At 34.3% G+C, this 14,375-nt stretch overlaps 3 protein-coding genes across 6 annotated transcripts; 1 reads left to right on the top strand and 2 right to left on the bottom strand.

The window, feature by feature from the left end:
- Positions 1-471: 471 nt before the first annotated feature.
- LOC121215954 (ubiquinol oxidase, mitochondrial) lies at positions 472-3,989 on the top strand. Its single transcript, XM_041090909.1, has 4 exons — positions 472-1,091; positions 1,518-1,646; positions 2,543-3,031; positions 3,631-3,989. The coding sequence occupies exons 1-4, from the start codon at positions 759-761 to the stop codon at positions 3,688-3,690; spliced, it is 1,011 nt and encodes a 336-aa protein (XP_040946843.1). The 5' UTR covers positions 472-758; the 3' UTR covers positions 3,691-3,989.
- LOC121215955 (copper-transporting ATPase PAA1, chloroplastic) lies at positions 3,863-6,635 on the bottom strand. Of its 2 annotated transcripts, none has more exons than XM_041090911.1 (4): positions 6,174-6,635; positions 5,867-5,920; positions 5,626-5,779; positions 3,863-4,159 (listed from the first exon to the last, which is right to left on the bottom strand). In XM_041090911.1, the coding sequence occupies exons 1-4, from the start codon at positions 6,528-6,530 to the stop codon at positions 4,131-4,133; spliced, it is 594 nt and encodes a 197-aa protein (XP_040946845.1). In that variant the 5' UTR covers positions 6,531-6,635; the 3' UTR covers positions 3,863-4,130. The 2 variants fall into 2 exon arrangements, with proteins under 2 accessions (XP_040946845.1, XP_040946844.1); XM_041090910.1 differs by having other exon boundaries at positions 3,863-4,165; positions 6,174-6,632.
- Positions 6,636-8,043: 1,408 nt separating this feature from the next.
- Positions 8,044-13,533, bottom strand: LOC107898925 (potassium transporter 7). 3 transcript variants are annotated; one of them, XM_016824497.2, is made up of 11 exons: positions 12,920-13,526; positions 12,412-12,640; positions 12,040-12,288; positions 11,861-11,911; positions 11,105-11,365; positions 10,697-10,749; positions 10,453-10,570; positions 10,235-10,342; positions 10,088-10,144; positions 9,329-9,851; positions 8,044-8,893 (listed from the first exon to the last, which is right to left on the bottom strand). In XM_016824497.2, the coding sequence occupies exons 1-11, from the start codon at positions 13,211-13,213 to the stop codon at positions 8,356-8,358; spliced, it is 2,481 nt and encodes an 826-aa protein (XP_016679986.1). In that variant the 5' UTR covers positions 13,214-13,526; the 3' UTR covers positions 8,044-8,355. The 3 variants fall into 3 exon arrangements, with proteins under 3 accessions (XP_016679986.1, XP_016679985.1, XP_040946842.1); XM_016824496.2 differs by having other exon boundaries at positions 10,088-10,342; positions 12,920-13,533; XM_041090908.1 differs by having other exon boundaries at positions 8,044-9,239; positions 10,088-10,342.
- Positions 13,534-14,375: the final 842 nt, after the last annotated feature.

Genomic DNA, 14,375 nt, shown 5'->3' with positions numbered 1-14,375 from the left:
ATAATTTAGTTTCAAATTATGTCTCTAATTTTAAATTTATTTTTAAATTTTAAATTATTTTAATTACATTTTAAATTATCAAGGTTATGTCAATTAGGTCCTTTCGTTATTAAAATATTTAATTTAATTGTTAAATGACACGTTAGATCTTATATAATATAATTTAAAATGAAAATTTTAAAAAAATGAATATTGCGAAATAGATGTTTTGAAAATATTAGATTTGAAGTTTTCAGAGCTTTTACATTAGTTTTATCGTTCACTCTTTTTTTCTTTTGTGTAACGAAAAGACTTAATTGATATAATATCAATAATTTAAGGATCTAATTAAAATTTTTTGAAATTTAGAAACCGAAATTAAAATAAGAATCATAATTTAGGGATATACAGTGCAATTAACTCGTTGAATCAAGCAAGAGAACTCCAAAATACCTCCCGTCAAATTGGAAAAGGTACATTCAAATGAGAAGATTATTGTTAGCCGCCGGATATATGATTCAGTAGTGCAAAAGAACATAAAACATGTTGCCCTTTGTGAAATATCAACCCATAAAAGTTTTTTGTCATCCGATCAGCGGCAGATTAAATATCAAGAAATAAATTAAAAGTACACCGTGAAACAGTGAATCATAAACCGTTTTCACCCCGCCATTCTTTCCTCGATCCTTCTCCCGCTTCTCTTCTCTCCTATATATTATTATGGCCTCTCAACGACGATCTTATTAAGTCATAACAAATTCAAAAAAAAGGAGAAGAAAATGAATCGTTTTGTATTAAGGTCAGTGAAGCAATGTCTGGTCTACGGCCAGAGGTACTACGGAAGCGGCGGAGGACTGGTGTACGGATCCTCCGTGGTTGGGAGGAGCGTGCACTTGAGCGGACAGCGAAATGGAGTGATGTTTGGAGGGTTTGAGTGGCGAAGGATGATGAGCTCTGCTCCTGCTTCAATGGAGAAAGCGCCTTCGGAGAAGAAGGAACAGGAGAAGGAAGAGACGAAAGGGAAAGACATAGTTGCGTCAAGTTATTGGGGGATTTCAAGGCCTACGATCACCAGAGAGGATGGCACCGTTTGGCCCTGGAACTGTTTCATGGTACCATTTCATCTTTCGTTGAACTTACTTTATTCCTTCACTTAAGAGTTAGTTATTTGGTTCAATTTTGGCAGTAATACACACACACGCACACATCTATATAATATTCATTTTTCTCTTCGTTTCCACCTATATTCTAAGCTGCTATGTTTTTCTTTTAAGATGAAGCTGCTATATTGTTGACTTGTTACTGTTGATCAATCTTCGTGTTTGAATGTCAATTTTTTTTTAGAAAAAGTGCGACTTCTCTTTTTTCTCTTTAGCTGGGAATTTAAATTATTAAAATGAATAAATCGGTTTTTACCGTTACTTCAATTTTTAAATAAAGATTTATCTCACAACTTTGTAATATATTAGAAAATTTTCGATCAATCGTTCAGTTTGATGATCTAATTTTGCACTGTTTGTTTATCCTCTATGATGCAGCCATGGGAAACGTACAAGGCAGATGTTTCAATTGATTTGAAAAAGCACCATGTGCCAAAGAACTTCCTGGATAATTTAGCTTACAGAACAGTCAAACTCCTTCGAATTCCTGTGGATCTGTTCTTCCAGGTTTGTTGTGTTTTACTTTCTCTGTTCCATAATTACAGCATTCCATAATTTGTTTGACTGTATTTTATTATGTTCTTAATATGTCAATAGCTTTTAGATTTAGACTGAACTCTTCATTAATTTTATCACATTTGACATTTATATACCTGTGCCATCAGTTATTTAGATCCCAAAGTGTCTTGGTATGTTTAAAGATTCTCAAGTCTTTTTTACACATTTAGAAGACAAAATTGCTTTGTTTCTATATAATTATTTTCTTTTCTATTGTATGATATACAAATTTACCCATATTCAAATGTGGGTGTCAGTTATAAGTATGTGTCAGATGTGTGTATATTTAATATTTTAAAATTTTTTCTACATTTATAGACTATCTTTGGAGTGATATATATTCGTACCCATGCCTTGATATGTATCATACATGGACGTGTACAGTGCACCTCAAGGCATTACACATCGTGGGTCTTTTGTAGACTTCTTAGTTAAAAGCTTACTCTTCGATGTGCAACTCTTTTAACCTCTTATATGCCCGATATGAGTATCTTTGGTTACAAGGCATTGAAGATACTATCTTTGGAGTGGTATATACTCCTACCTATGTCTTGATATGTGTCATACACAGATGTGCACTTCAAGACATTGCAGATCCTTAGTGGCTCTTTTGTAGTCTTCGTAGTTAAAAGCTTATATTTTATGTGCAACTATTTTAGCATCTTATGTCCTGACATGAGTATGTTGAATATCTTTAAAAGATCATTGTCCTTGAGGGTTATTAATCAATACCCATGCCAGTATATATCTCGGACACGAATGTCTAACACAATTACTTAAAAGTTTATACATTCATATTTATATTCAAGGCATTGACGTTCCTTTGTGGTTCATTTGAAATGCAGAGACGTTATGGCTGTCATGCAATGATGCTGGAAACAGTGGCGGCAGTCCCCGGCATGGTCGGCGGGATGCTTCTCCATCTCAAGTCTCTCCGTAAGTTCCAGCAAAGTGGTGGATGGATTAAAGCCTTACTTGAAGAAGCAGAGAATGAGAGGATGCATTTGATGACAATTGTGGAGCTTGTGAAACCCAAGTGGTACGAAAGGCTACTTGTTCTAGCTGTGCAGGGAGTGTTCTTTAATGGCTTCTTTGTTCTTTATCTGAGCTCCCCAAAATTGGCGCATAGATTTGTTGGGTATTTGGAAGAGGAAGCAGTTTTCTCCTACACCGAGTATTTGGAATCAATCGAAAGTGGTGAAACAGAAAATGTTCCAGCCCCTGCCATTGCCATAGATTACTGGAGATTGCCTAAAGATGCCAGACTCAAGGATGTTATAACCGTGATTCGCGCTGATGAAGCTCATCATAGGGATATTAATCATTTCGCTTCTGTAAGTCTCACTCATCTCTTCCACTTCCCATGCTCATTTTCTTCTTTTAATAGTTTCTGTATAGCCATACATTTTAACATTGCCAAGTTATTGTCTTTCAATAGTAGATCAATTTGGAATGTGACCCTTCTAAATTCGGTCTGAACCAACTTTGAGTTACAAAGTGTTTTGTCAATCCCAGCCAGTTTAGCCTTTCAAGTTAAGCTAGTAGCGGAGCCTTTAGATCAAATTAAGACAGGATCCCTTTTTTTCCTTAGCTTATAAGATTGAAAACAGTATGAGCCAAGCTTAAATTACTAAAGGCTTTATCTAAACTTTGATCCTGGTAAGTCTTAACCTTTCAGATCGAGATAGTAGCTCGATTTTTAAATCAAGTCAATACATGACCATAGGCTTGAATTCAATCTGAGCCAAGCTTTAATTATTAAATACTCGGTGCAATAATAAATTTAACCATTAAGACATGACCCATTTTTGACCTAATCCATAAGCTTGAATTCATGAGCTAACTTGAATTACTAAATACTTTGTCCAAAGACTCAATCCTTACAAGTCTAACCGATCTTAATATGCTAATTTTTTTTTTTGGGTATATGCAGGATATTCAATTTCAGGGAAAGGAATTGAGAGAGGCACCCGCTCCAATTGGTTATCATTAACTCAATTCTATGTTGTATTATGGATATCCTTTGATATATTCCTATCTGATTCAAAACGTTGAATAGCATTTATTTCGAATTTAGAGTATAGATAGTTTAATTTCCTTAAAAGGAAAGAGAAGAGGGTGACATATTGTAAGCCCCCCCCCCAAAAAAAAAAATCAAATGCATATGGTTTATTCTTTATCCGATAGACACGTGTGAAAGATGATATATGGTACCATGACATGGATCATGTGATATACAACAACAAAACCCTCTAAATAAAACCCCCATTTTTGTGAAGTTAATACCAATTACCAAATGAGTAAATGTCTTGATGAATTATACAATTAATGAAATCTATAACTTCAAAGCCAATACTGTCACATCTAAGGACTTATTATGGCTGCTCTTTCAACAAAAAGCTTTTTCTCTGTTCTTTTCTCTTTTTATTGTGGTCAGACATCTCCTTCAATAGCTTCCTCACCTGCCACTAAAAACACAAATTTGCATGAATTATGTGGAAAACCAAACTTCATGTTATGCCTCAAATCATTTAAAATAAGAGGAGCATAAATGAATCACTAATCATAAGTTTGGGTTGTCAAGTTTATTTACAAACAACAGGAAAAAAAATTGGTGTAAGATTTACAATATTTCATAATCATATATGAGAGAAATTAGAGTATGTTTCAATCTACTTGCAAAGAAGAACTTCCTAAATTAATAGGCTGAAATTGAGGCCCGGGTTGCTCATATAAGGGTCAAGCCTTTCAAAATTGTTAAATAAAGTCTAGAACTTTTCAAATATGCTCAAATAAGAATTTTTCAAAGTTGCATATCTGTTTCAAATTATGTTATATGTATTTTTTTCTTTCCAAGAAATATTTTAACTCAATTGTCATGTATTTTATTCTAAACATATCAGCAAAAACTCTTATTTGAGCATATTTGTAAAAATTTAGCCCCTCAACTATTTTGAAAAGTTTAGCTTTATATATGAGCAACCCCTAACATGATGAATCTTAATTAAAGCATTTAGCACCTCCAAAGTAACCAAAAAATAACCTGAAAAATTCAATGACCAAACTCAAGATCTCCAACAACCATGCGTATGACATCAAAATATTAGAACATGGTCCTTAAGTGTACAGCTCTACATTAAGGTGCTAAAACTTAAATATTATTGTCGAATAAGTAGGGGTGTTTAAACAGTCGGTTTGGTTAATATCCAAATTGAATTATTCAAAATGTAAAAAATTTTAACCGTTAATCGAACCGAAGTTTTTTTTCAAATACATTAACCGAATTGACATATTTCGATTAATTCAGTCGGTTAACCGAATTAACTGAAATTTATATGTATTTTGTCTTTTGATTAAAATAAACATAGAACATATAAAAAATACATTGCTAATGTTCATTTTCTTTTTTTAAATAGTTCAAAAAACTTTATTAGGTGAAAACAATAAATAAGACATTAGAAACACTACATAACCGATTTCGAACAAAATTAACCGATAACCAAAATTTCAAAAAGTCATTAATCGACCTTCAACCGAACTGAATTCGACCACCGACCGATTAATCAAATTAAATCGGTTTGATCAGTTATTCAATTTTAACCGAACTATGAACACTCCTACGAACTAGGTTATGTATCTGCGTATGGTCAGATTTTATTTTATTTTTTTTAAATCATTTTTTTGGAGCAGACGAATAGTTCAATAAAAAAATAAGTCAGTGCAACATAAGCAAGCCATGAAAACAATATTCAAGGAACAAGAAGTTGACCAAGAACGATGGCAACGAAAGCACTTTTATAATTATTGCATGTTTCTTAGATTGAGGTGTGAGTATTCGACATTGCATTCAACAAGGGTATAATATATTCGACTTTTTTCATGTATTCGAAAGGTCTCGGATTATATCACATGCATGCTGAACACATACCTCGAAGCTTAGATTCGAAACCAGAGCTAGTCAACTGTTTAGCTAATGGCTCCCCCAATTCCTTTTGCCAATTGGGTACAGCCTTGGCTTCGAAAACAGGCCACACCATTGCCGTCGCCGTTGTAAGATCGACGGTCGCGGAAGAGACTTGGGGCTGCACGTTAAAGCAAAATGACACACAAAGAAATGTAAATAATTCGATTTAAAAGGGAAGAAAAAAGCAATGGAGACATTAACTTACTTGACTTTCTAGTATTTTCTTCACACTCGAAGCACACCCGCCGCACATCATTCCCTAAATCACAGCAAATTCAAGAACAAAAAATTAGTAGCATTTTACCTTTTTTTTTTTAAATTCTTCCTAAATTCAAAGAAAAAAAGGTTTATATGTCATTAGGTACCTGAAATTGACTTCAATGTTCAATTTGGTACCTGAAGTTTTTTTATTCGGTGACTTTTTTTCAATTAACTACCTATATATTTTTTCCAAGTATCAAATTGAATATCTGAAAAATAGGAATAATAACCTTAAAAAATCATTATCATACCCCAACATTAAGAATGATAACATCGGGAGACAAGGCAGAGAGATCGTCAACGACTCCAGCTCCCAATTTCGCCTTCGAATCACCTCCACTCGTTCCTTCCCCGTCGCCGCCGCCGCCGCTACTCCCATCATTTCCACCAAATCCGCCGCCGGTACCAGAAGAGACGCACTCCAAACGGCGGTGTAGGCGTTTGGGAATGGAGGAGGTAGTCCTTAGAGGAAAAGAATAAGAAAGGGCGGCGACAGGGCTAAGGAGTGGAGACTGAGAGAAAGAGAACAAAGGGGATTTGGGGTTTAGGGGTTTAGAAAAGGAGAAGGGAGTAAAAGCGGAGGGTAATGTTGAAAGTGCTGATTCCATCTCAACAATGGCGTCCGCGGCATACGGAACCGCGAAGGCAAAACACACAACTCTATTTGTTGATGCCCAAATATGTTATCCTAGATTCTTTAATAAAATTGCGCCAAAAGTCCTTAAACTACAACTCATATTTTAAATTGATCTTAAATTTTAAAAAAAATTTAATTACATCCCTAAACTTTGGAAGTTATTAAAACTATTAATTTTTAAATTAATTCATATAAGATTTGATGTGTCACTTAATTGCGAAATTAGCAGTTTTGATAGCCGAATGACTTAATTGATATAAACTCCAATGTTTGAGAATGTAATTAAAATACTTTAAAGTTTAAAGACCAAATTCGAATACAAATCATGGTTTGGGGATATTTGGAAGAATTAATTTTTTTTCCTTTTTTCTTTTTATTGAAAATCCAAAAAAAAATATGTGTTTTATATAATGGGGATTATATTATATTTTTTTATTTTAAAAAATTAAGTAGATTTGTTAAATTAAAAATTAAATCAGTTCTTTTCATGAAAAATTTCATCTATTTCTACTATTAAAAGAATGCACGATATAATATCATAATTGTATAGTGATTATAATTTGCTCATATATAACCATTGATATAAATGTATATGTATTTGATGTACTAAATATAAGTATGTCCTACATTATAAAATAAATTTGTAGTATAACATTTATTATTTTATTTTAGTTATATAAATATTATTTTTGGTTTTAAGTAATTAAATTAATTGAGCTAATCAAATAATAAAAGAGATAAACATAAATTTAGGAATATCGATGATCCCGAGTTAAGTTTATTGTTATAAAAGAATACGATTTAAGAAAAATTAATTAAGATTTAAAAGAGTAAAATATTTAAAGAAGATGTATTTTCATAATAAAAAATGTTATATTTAATTTTAAAAAATATTTTTATACAAGATTATTAATTTGTGTAAATTATAATAAAGGTTTAAAATAAGCATCAACGCTGAAAGCATAAGATTTTGGATTCAAACTTTATTGGAAGCAAATATTTTGATATCTGAATTGGAATCCGCAATTGTAAAAATAGATATTTGAAGACAATCTGTTCCGAATCCATAAAATTTAAGTTTAATATTCCTTATATTATACTAACTTGAAATTTTAATTTCTATATTTTAATTTAATGAATATTATGTGATTTTTTTTATCTGGTCGTAATTTTTTTTAATATTATATGAAAATAATAAGACGTTTGACAAAATTAAACTTAACTATGATTAATGGCAAGAAAAAATCACTAAAACTCAAGCATATCATGAATTATTAATTAAATTGTTTTAGATAATTCTTTAGAAATATAATACAAATTAAACTGTGAAAAAGAAATGCAACAATTTTATAATAAAATATATATGTATATATAAATACCAAATAGTGAAATTAAGATATTAAGAACAAATATTTCTTTTATTATTATGATTTCATAACTAAATTAAAATCTAAAATCTCACCTCAAATGATCACACTAAACAATAAAAAAAAAACTATTAATTACAACTAGAGTCCATTCAATTTTTTACAATACACTGATCATAACCATTCACACGTGTAAATCCCACCTATGAATTGTGTGTAAATAAAATATTTAATTAAACTCGTATGGAATAGTAATAAGTGCGTGGAAGAACACAAATAAACATCAGAATGGATACATGATACTAAAATTTGCTGATTCAAGCGCCCAGCTTTGCTCAACACAATGGTGAATTTGCATCTCTTGTAGCATGCTATTTGAGCGCCGGCCTTTCTTAACCACTCCTCCCTGATTTCAGTACACATCGGTTCTTAAACCATGTAAGTCATGCCCACCTGAATAAGATGTGAATGCGGCACGCTCAAATTTGCAATACCCCTCCTGCAGTTCTTTCTCAAGAAAGCATAGAAGTAATTTATAACCAGTTTCTTTATAAACCAAGAATCTTTTCTAGCCCTAATGTCTCCGTGTCCGAGAAGATAAACTACCCCAGATTCCTTAGCCTGTCGTATAAAAGATAGCTCCCTTTCTAGACTATGCTCGGCATCAGATATCGATGGACTTGCAGGGGAGTTGGGGTTTAGCTCCTCAGAAATGCTTGCTTCTGAAATGGAATTGCTGGAGCCCCTAAACTCAGCCAGCAGAGGAACACCAAGTGAGTAAACACTTCCGTTAGGATCTATGAGAACTCTTGAGAAAGATGTATCCTCCTCGGAATCTGCATCTTCGTCACCATCACTTTCCAATTGCCTTTGCTGAGCTTCCCGACGAATGAGCTTCTCAAGACTCTCGATCAGCAGCTGCTCAAATGCCTGGTGATTTTCCTTACGGACATCCTTGTAACCATACCTGAGAAAGTGGTTGGTCAGTTATCTGAGAGAATGCTACAAGGGGAAAGGGTGAACAAAGGCGAGGAATACAAAGGAATTGCGCACATAGTATATAAAAAAAGATATAATATATCAAAGATGCTTGTTCAAAAGAGATTTAGTGAAGTAAATTAGTTCATCCTTTACTCAATTTGACCCCCAAATTAATTCCACAACTCCTGTCCAAGTAACATTTTGACAATACGTGTGTTTTGAGGTTGCAAATCCTTGGTCACTGGAACGAAAAGTCCACCACTTCACCAACAGACATGTCTATTAGCCATTCCAGTTAGTTTTTATGAAAAATTTTGCAGTACAAATTGAACCTGTAAAGCGATAGCACACAGCATTGGAGGAAATGGAATTTCGATCAGGCAAGATAATAGGATCTAAGTTTCCAGCCAGAGAATTTTACCTAGCAATACACCGAAACAGATGGTAACTTTTGGGGCAGACTCGCCTGAAAAAGAATCTTTCATTCTGAGGGACCACAGGAACAGGGACATATTTTATGCAGACAAAGATGACCATGGAGTGGATAGCAGGGAGTGCGGTTATAAAATGACCGAATATAGCTGGTACACCTTTCGCCAGCTCATTGTAAAGCAAGCCAATGCCAGGAACTCTGATTGTTCCAAGATTGCAGCCTATTTCTCGCATCAAATCCATTGGCAGTTTTCGCTCCACTTCAGTTTCATACTTAAGCTTGCTACCATAATTCCAAATGTACATAATGACAAACATTATGACAGCAAAAACCAATATTACCCAACTTCCATCTGTCACACTCCATAAAACTGACGAGAAAAAAGTCAATTCCAAACCCAGGAAGAAAACAACAAAACTCAGCACGATTATGATGTTTAGCCGCCATATGAGAAGCATGACAATCGTGACTAAAATAGTGGTCATCATCATGACTCCCAGCTCAGCTATACCTAAAAACAAAATCAATAACTAGAAAGATGAGAAGCCGGTTTAATTTAAAGCAAGGAAAAGGGTAAGAAGATTTCTTTATCTTTAGTAGTTTGATTCAACAGCCCAGTAAAATAACTTGATAGTACTTTATATTCCACAAATCTAAATTTTTATGAGTTACATGACACCAAAAATTCATTCAATGATAACAAAAGTGATGACTTAGTATAACCAAAAGACTAGGAAGAAATATTACCATATGCATTTCCAATCTCGTTAATGCTTGACATAGAGCAAACTAAGACCAGGCAACCTACCAGCAAAAACCAGTTTATGACAGGAATATAGATCTGGCCCATGAGCCTTTTAGATGTGTGAATGATTTTAAGACGAGGGAAACAACCAAGATTAGATGACTGCTTTATGCACGAAAATGTGGCTGTTGTCATTGCTCGGCTAGCAATCAAGGCAGCAATATTAGCTATCAGTAAGACCGGCCAGAAGATGCCACCTACGTGGGGCAAAACAGTTTTTCTGTTTAGAGTAAGGCAAGTGTGACAATTTTCCAAAACAAAAGAAAGGTTTTAATCCAACTAATTCGTGATAAAATGCGAAACTTACTAGGAATTGAAAGAAAGAAAGGATGCTTCTCAGCACCATTAAGATTTCCTGTAAGGTATGCTGCTTGACCCAAATAACCCAGCAACAGGCAAGGCAATACGAGAAACACAAATGTAAGCTGCAAACAACCACTATCACACAAATCAAAAGATTGTAAGAAAGAGGGTAGGGGCTACCAGCAATTATATCTACAGGATGTGCAAAACGCAGAACATTAGGTAACTGAGTTTTCTTGCTCCATTACCTGAATTGATCGTACAGAAAAGTAGCAAAGATCTGCAAACATTGCTTCAGACCCTGAAACATAAACCATCATCAGCACAGTAAGATCATATAGAATGACCTATATGACCATTGATGTCCTCGTTCAAATTCATCAAAGCTCAATCAACTGCATTGCTTTAGCTGAACTTTGTTGACAAATTAAAAAATTACATTCAATGCATCAAACAAAGCATTAGGGGAAAAAAAAGGTTGGAAAAATGTGAGATAAATAGAAGGGATGTTCCTAGAGCAAGTTTGTGGGGTTGCAAGAGAAAGATTTTGCAGTGAGACATTTGCAGAAATTATCCTTCACAAAAGAAGGAAAATTAATTAAAAATAACAATATTAGTCGACCTTGAAATACAATAATCTTCTCCTAATGTGTTACCTGTTGCACATAACAGACAACCTCCCAGCGCATACCAGGCGTTAACTGAGTTTCTCTTGAAGTACAAATAGATGTGAACGGGATTAAATGCCCTCAAGACACTTGCATCATACTTAATAAGATTGTAAATTCCAATGCCTGCTAAAGAACAAAACCATATGAACAAAGCAGGGCCTACAGCAAGTCCTACTTGACTTGTTCCAAACTTCTGTACACTGAACAAAATTAGAAGAAAGGTAACTGATATCATCACCACTTCATCTGCAAGTAAAGAAAAGCAAAGAAGGAAATAGAAGAATTAAGTTAATGAATATTTACCTGTAATAATATAGCAAAAACTATTAGATGTAAAAGCAGAAAGGCAAAAGGAAAAAGACCACATTGTTTATAATACATGCAGAGTTAGGACTTAGCCAAATTATAAGCTATAGTCTAAATAAAGTTAAATTATCATTACAAATGGCACATGATCAAGACAAAGGCTGCTGAAGAAACACGATGAACAATTGTCGACTCAGGGTCATTCAAGAAGCTATGAGATCTACAAGCTAATAAAATGCAGCACCATCCCATACTATATCCAAATAACAAGTAAATTTCAATAACATTTTAGTCAAAATATGCAAATGAATCCTAGCCAACAAGGTCAATTGAGAACAGATGTCCTTTCTGAGAGAATTTACTAACAGTGGAAAAGTGAGGCAGAAAAGCAATAATGTTTTATAAAGCTGATAATAGCATAAAATACCACCTTACCTTGTTCAATTGCAGCAACTCCAACCTTCAGACCACCAACAGCAGACATTACTATAAAGAGATATATACACACAAAAGTTATTATCTAAACATTGAAAATGAGAACTCAAACCACTTAATACTCTATTCCATCATAGCAGTTCTGTAAAAAAAAAGGCAAGAACAATAGATATGGAAACCTGACATTGCTGGGGTAACAACCCCATCAGCTATCACCATAGAAGTGCCAGCAAGCACTAACATCAGAAGGAGTTTCTTCAGAGTCAATGAAGCCTCTAGTCTCTCCTTTATTTTAAGTGATCTCTCAAGTTCAGGAGATGGCAATTTTAGTATGAAGTTAGATATCCGGGTGTCTGATGGGAGCTGATTTGGGAGAAGACTGACATTAGCATGCCGGCAAATCAACGAGTACAATGCAAAAGTACCACCTTCAAGAAACCAGCAACAGAAAATGTAAAACAGTTGACTTGGAATACATATATTTAACATATATGTTTAAGGCCTCCATAAAAGATCATGAATAGGGACTTGATTGGGAACATCTGACATACCTTCACCGTCATCGTTTGCCCAAAGTACGATAAGGACATATTTCACAAGGGGGACCAAGAGTAAGGTGTATAGAACTAGTGATAGTGCTCCAATAACATCTTCGTCTCCCTTGATAGGTGCCTTGCTAAACATCACACTGAATGTATATAATGGACTTGTTCCCACATCACCAAATACAACTCCGAGGGTCTGAAAGGCATGTATTATTCTCCTTGCTATACCTAAATCCTGCGATCAAGTTTAAGTAGAGACACATAAAAAGTAAGCAGCAAAATTAAAGAACATAAAAAAAAAAAATAAAACTAATCTAATTTTCGTTACCATGGTTATTATAGGATTACCGAATCATAACCCATTAACTTCCATATAAGCCAGACAAATTAAAATAACCAAAAGCATGCTTCAATGCAATCAAATCAGACACCAAATAAATTCGAGCTTCCAAAATTATGAACAGAAAAAATAACCTATTAGATTAGCAGGACAAACTCGTAAAGAACAATGTACCTCGTAATCACTTCTATGTGCGCCATGGACTTCGAGTGCTTCGACGTCAAAGGAATCCACGCGTGGTTCAGTGCGGATCAAATGGTGTTCCTGATTATCCTCGTCTTCGGAGTCCACCGCAGCTCGATGCGGTAAATCATCGTCGCCGTCGCCATTTTCTTCGATCTCAGAGTCGTCTTCACCTGGGAACACCCACCGAGAATCTAACGAATCCCTCGAGGTTAATCCTACTCTTATATCGATCTCTCCTTCTCTTCCCGAAGATCCACTACCAGAGATGACCTCCTCCGCCATGAGAGAAAATATATATATATAAGAGATCAAGACAGTAGTACTATAAAGGGGAAAAAAAACAGTGAGTTCAGGGTTTGGGTTTTCGCATTTTGGGGTCTAAATTTTGGGAATGGTTCTCGAAGATCATGCCGTGAACGGAAATGGAAAACGCTGTGTTTCAGTGTGCGTGTTATTTTAGCAACTTTCAGACTTCTAGCTTAGCAGTAGGATATATCCACAGGAAGTGTGTTGAGCTTCACACGCTCAAATGGGGTATTCACGGCACGCGATGATCTCCATTTTGATGTCCTGCACGATTCTAATATTCGTGACATGTTTGTATTAAAAACTTGGCTAAACTATCCAAAAAGTCACTTTTATTTTTTTCAGATTATATTTTATTCACTTATATTTAAAATATTATATTTTAGTCACTCACGTTATCGTGTTGTAACATTTTAGTCACTGAGTGTTAATTGCCATTAACGGTGAAACGGTAAGATGAGTTGGTGTTAACATTAATGGAAGACAATTAATAATGGTTGCTATTAACATTAATGGGAGACAATCAATAATGACAACCACCAACTTTGGAAAAGTGACAAGGGATAATTTTTTTTTGGTCCTTGAGATAATGGGCTATTTATTGTTTGGTCCTTGAACCTCAACTATAAATAGGCCTTCTCATTTCTCATTTCAATTCATCCCAACCAATCTTTCTCTCTTAGTTTTCTCTCTTCTCCCATTTGAGAATTCTTAAGGAATTCTATTTGTTTGTAAATTTTGGAGATAGTAAAGTTATCATCTGGTTTTAGTAGCCCGAGGACGTAGGTATAATTTACCGAACCTCGTTAAAACTCTTGTGTTCTTTTTGTCCTATTTTTCTTTCAATATTTGAGGGTATAATAGTAGTATTTAATTGTGCTATTAAATTACGTTAGAAGGAATATTCTGACTAAGGAAAGACTTGGTATTTAAGAGATCCTTGTGATCCACCTCTCTTCCCTGGGAATTGAACTTTGTGTGATTTTTTAGTACAATAATTTACACGCTTTCGACCCTATTGGAACAACAAGTGGTATCAGAGCCGAAGGTTAACCGTAGTATGCTCTGTGGTTGCAGTTTGAACTGATCTTCCACATCAGAAAAGATTTCTTTAGGTATATTGAAAGATTATGGAGAA

The sequence above is a fragment of the Gossypium hirsutum genome, chromosome D04 (assembly GCF_007990345.1).
Source record: "Gossypium hirsutum isolate 1008001.06 chromosome D04, Gossypium_hirsutum_v2.1, whole genome shotgun sequence".
Taxonomy (NCBI): domain Eukaryota; kingdom Viridiplantae; phylum Streptophyta; class Magnoliopsida; order Malvales; family Malvaceae; genus Gossypium; species Gossypium hirsutum.
Note: the sequence above shows the minus strand (reverse complement) of the source record. Positions and strands in the feature narration are given on the sequence as shown.

Excerpts from the sequence above, each read along its gene's own strand:
- LOC121215954 (XM_041090909.1), top strand. The coding sequence starts at position 759 with ATGAATCGTTTTGTATTAAGGTCAGTGAAGCAATGTCTGGTCTACGGC. Across the intron at positions 1,647-2,542 it reads CTGTGGATCTGTTCTTCCAG|AGACGTTATGGCTGTCATGC; the intron begins GTTTGTTGTGTT and ends TTTGAAATGCAG. Across the intron at positions 3,032-3,630 it reads ATATTAATCATTTCGCTTCT|GATATTCAATTTCAGGGAAA; the intron begins GTAAGTCTCACT and ends GGGTATATGCAG.
- LOC121215955 (XM_041090910.1), bottom strand. The coding sequence starts at position 6,530 with ATGGAATCAGCACTTTCAACATTACCCTCCGCTTTTACTCCCTTCTCC. Across the intron at positions 5,780-5,866 it reads AGAAAATACTAGAAAGTCAA|CCCCAAGTCTCTTCCGCGAC; the intron begins GTAAGTTAATGT and ends TTTAACGTGCAG. Across the intron at positions 4,166-5,625 it reads TTTCGAATCTAAGCTTCGAG|TGGCAGGTGAGGAAGCTATT; the intron begins GTATGTGTTCAG and ends TTGTGTTTTTAG.
- LOC107898925 (XM_016824496.2), bottom strand. The coding sequence starts at position 13,213 with ATGGCGGAGGAGGTCATCTCTGGTAGTGGATCTTCGGGAAGAGAAGGA. Across the intron at positions 10,750-11,104 it reads TTGTCTGTTATGTGCAACAG|GGTCTGAAGCAATGTTTGCA; the intron begins GTAACACATTAG and ends TTTATGTTTCAG. Across the intron at positions 10,343-10,452 it reads TTTCTTTCTTTCAATTCCTA|GTGGCATCTTCTGGCCGGTC; the intron begins GTAAGTTTCGCA and ends TGCCCCACGTAG.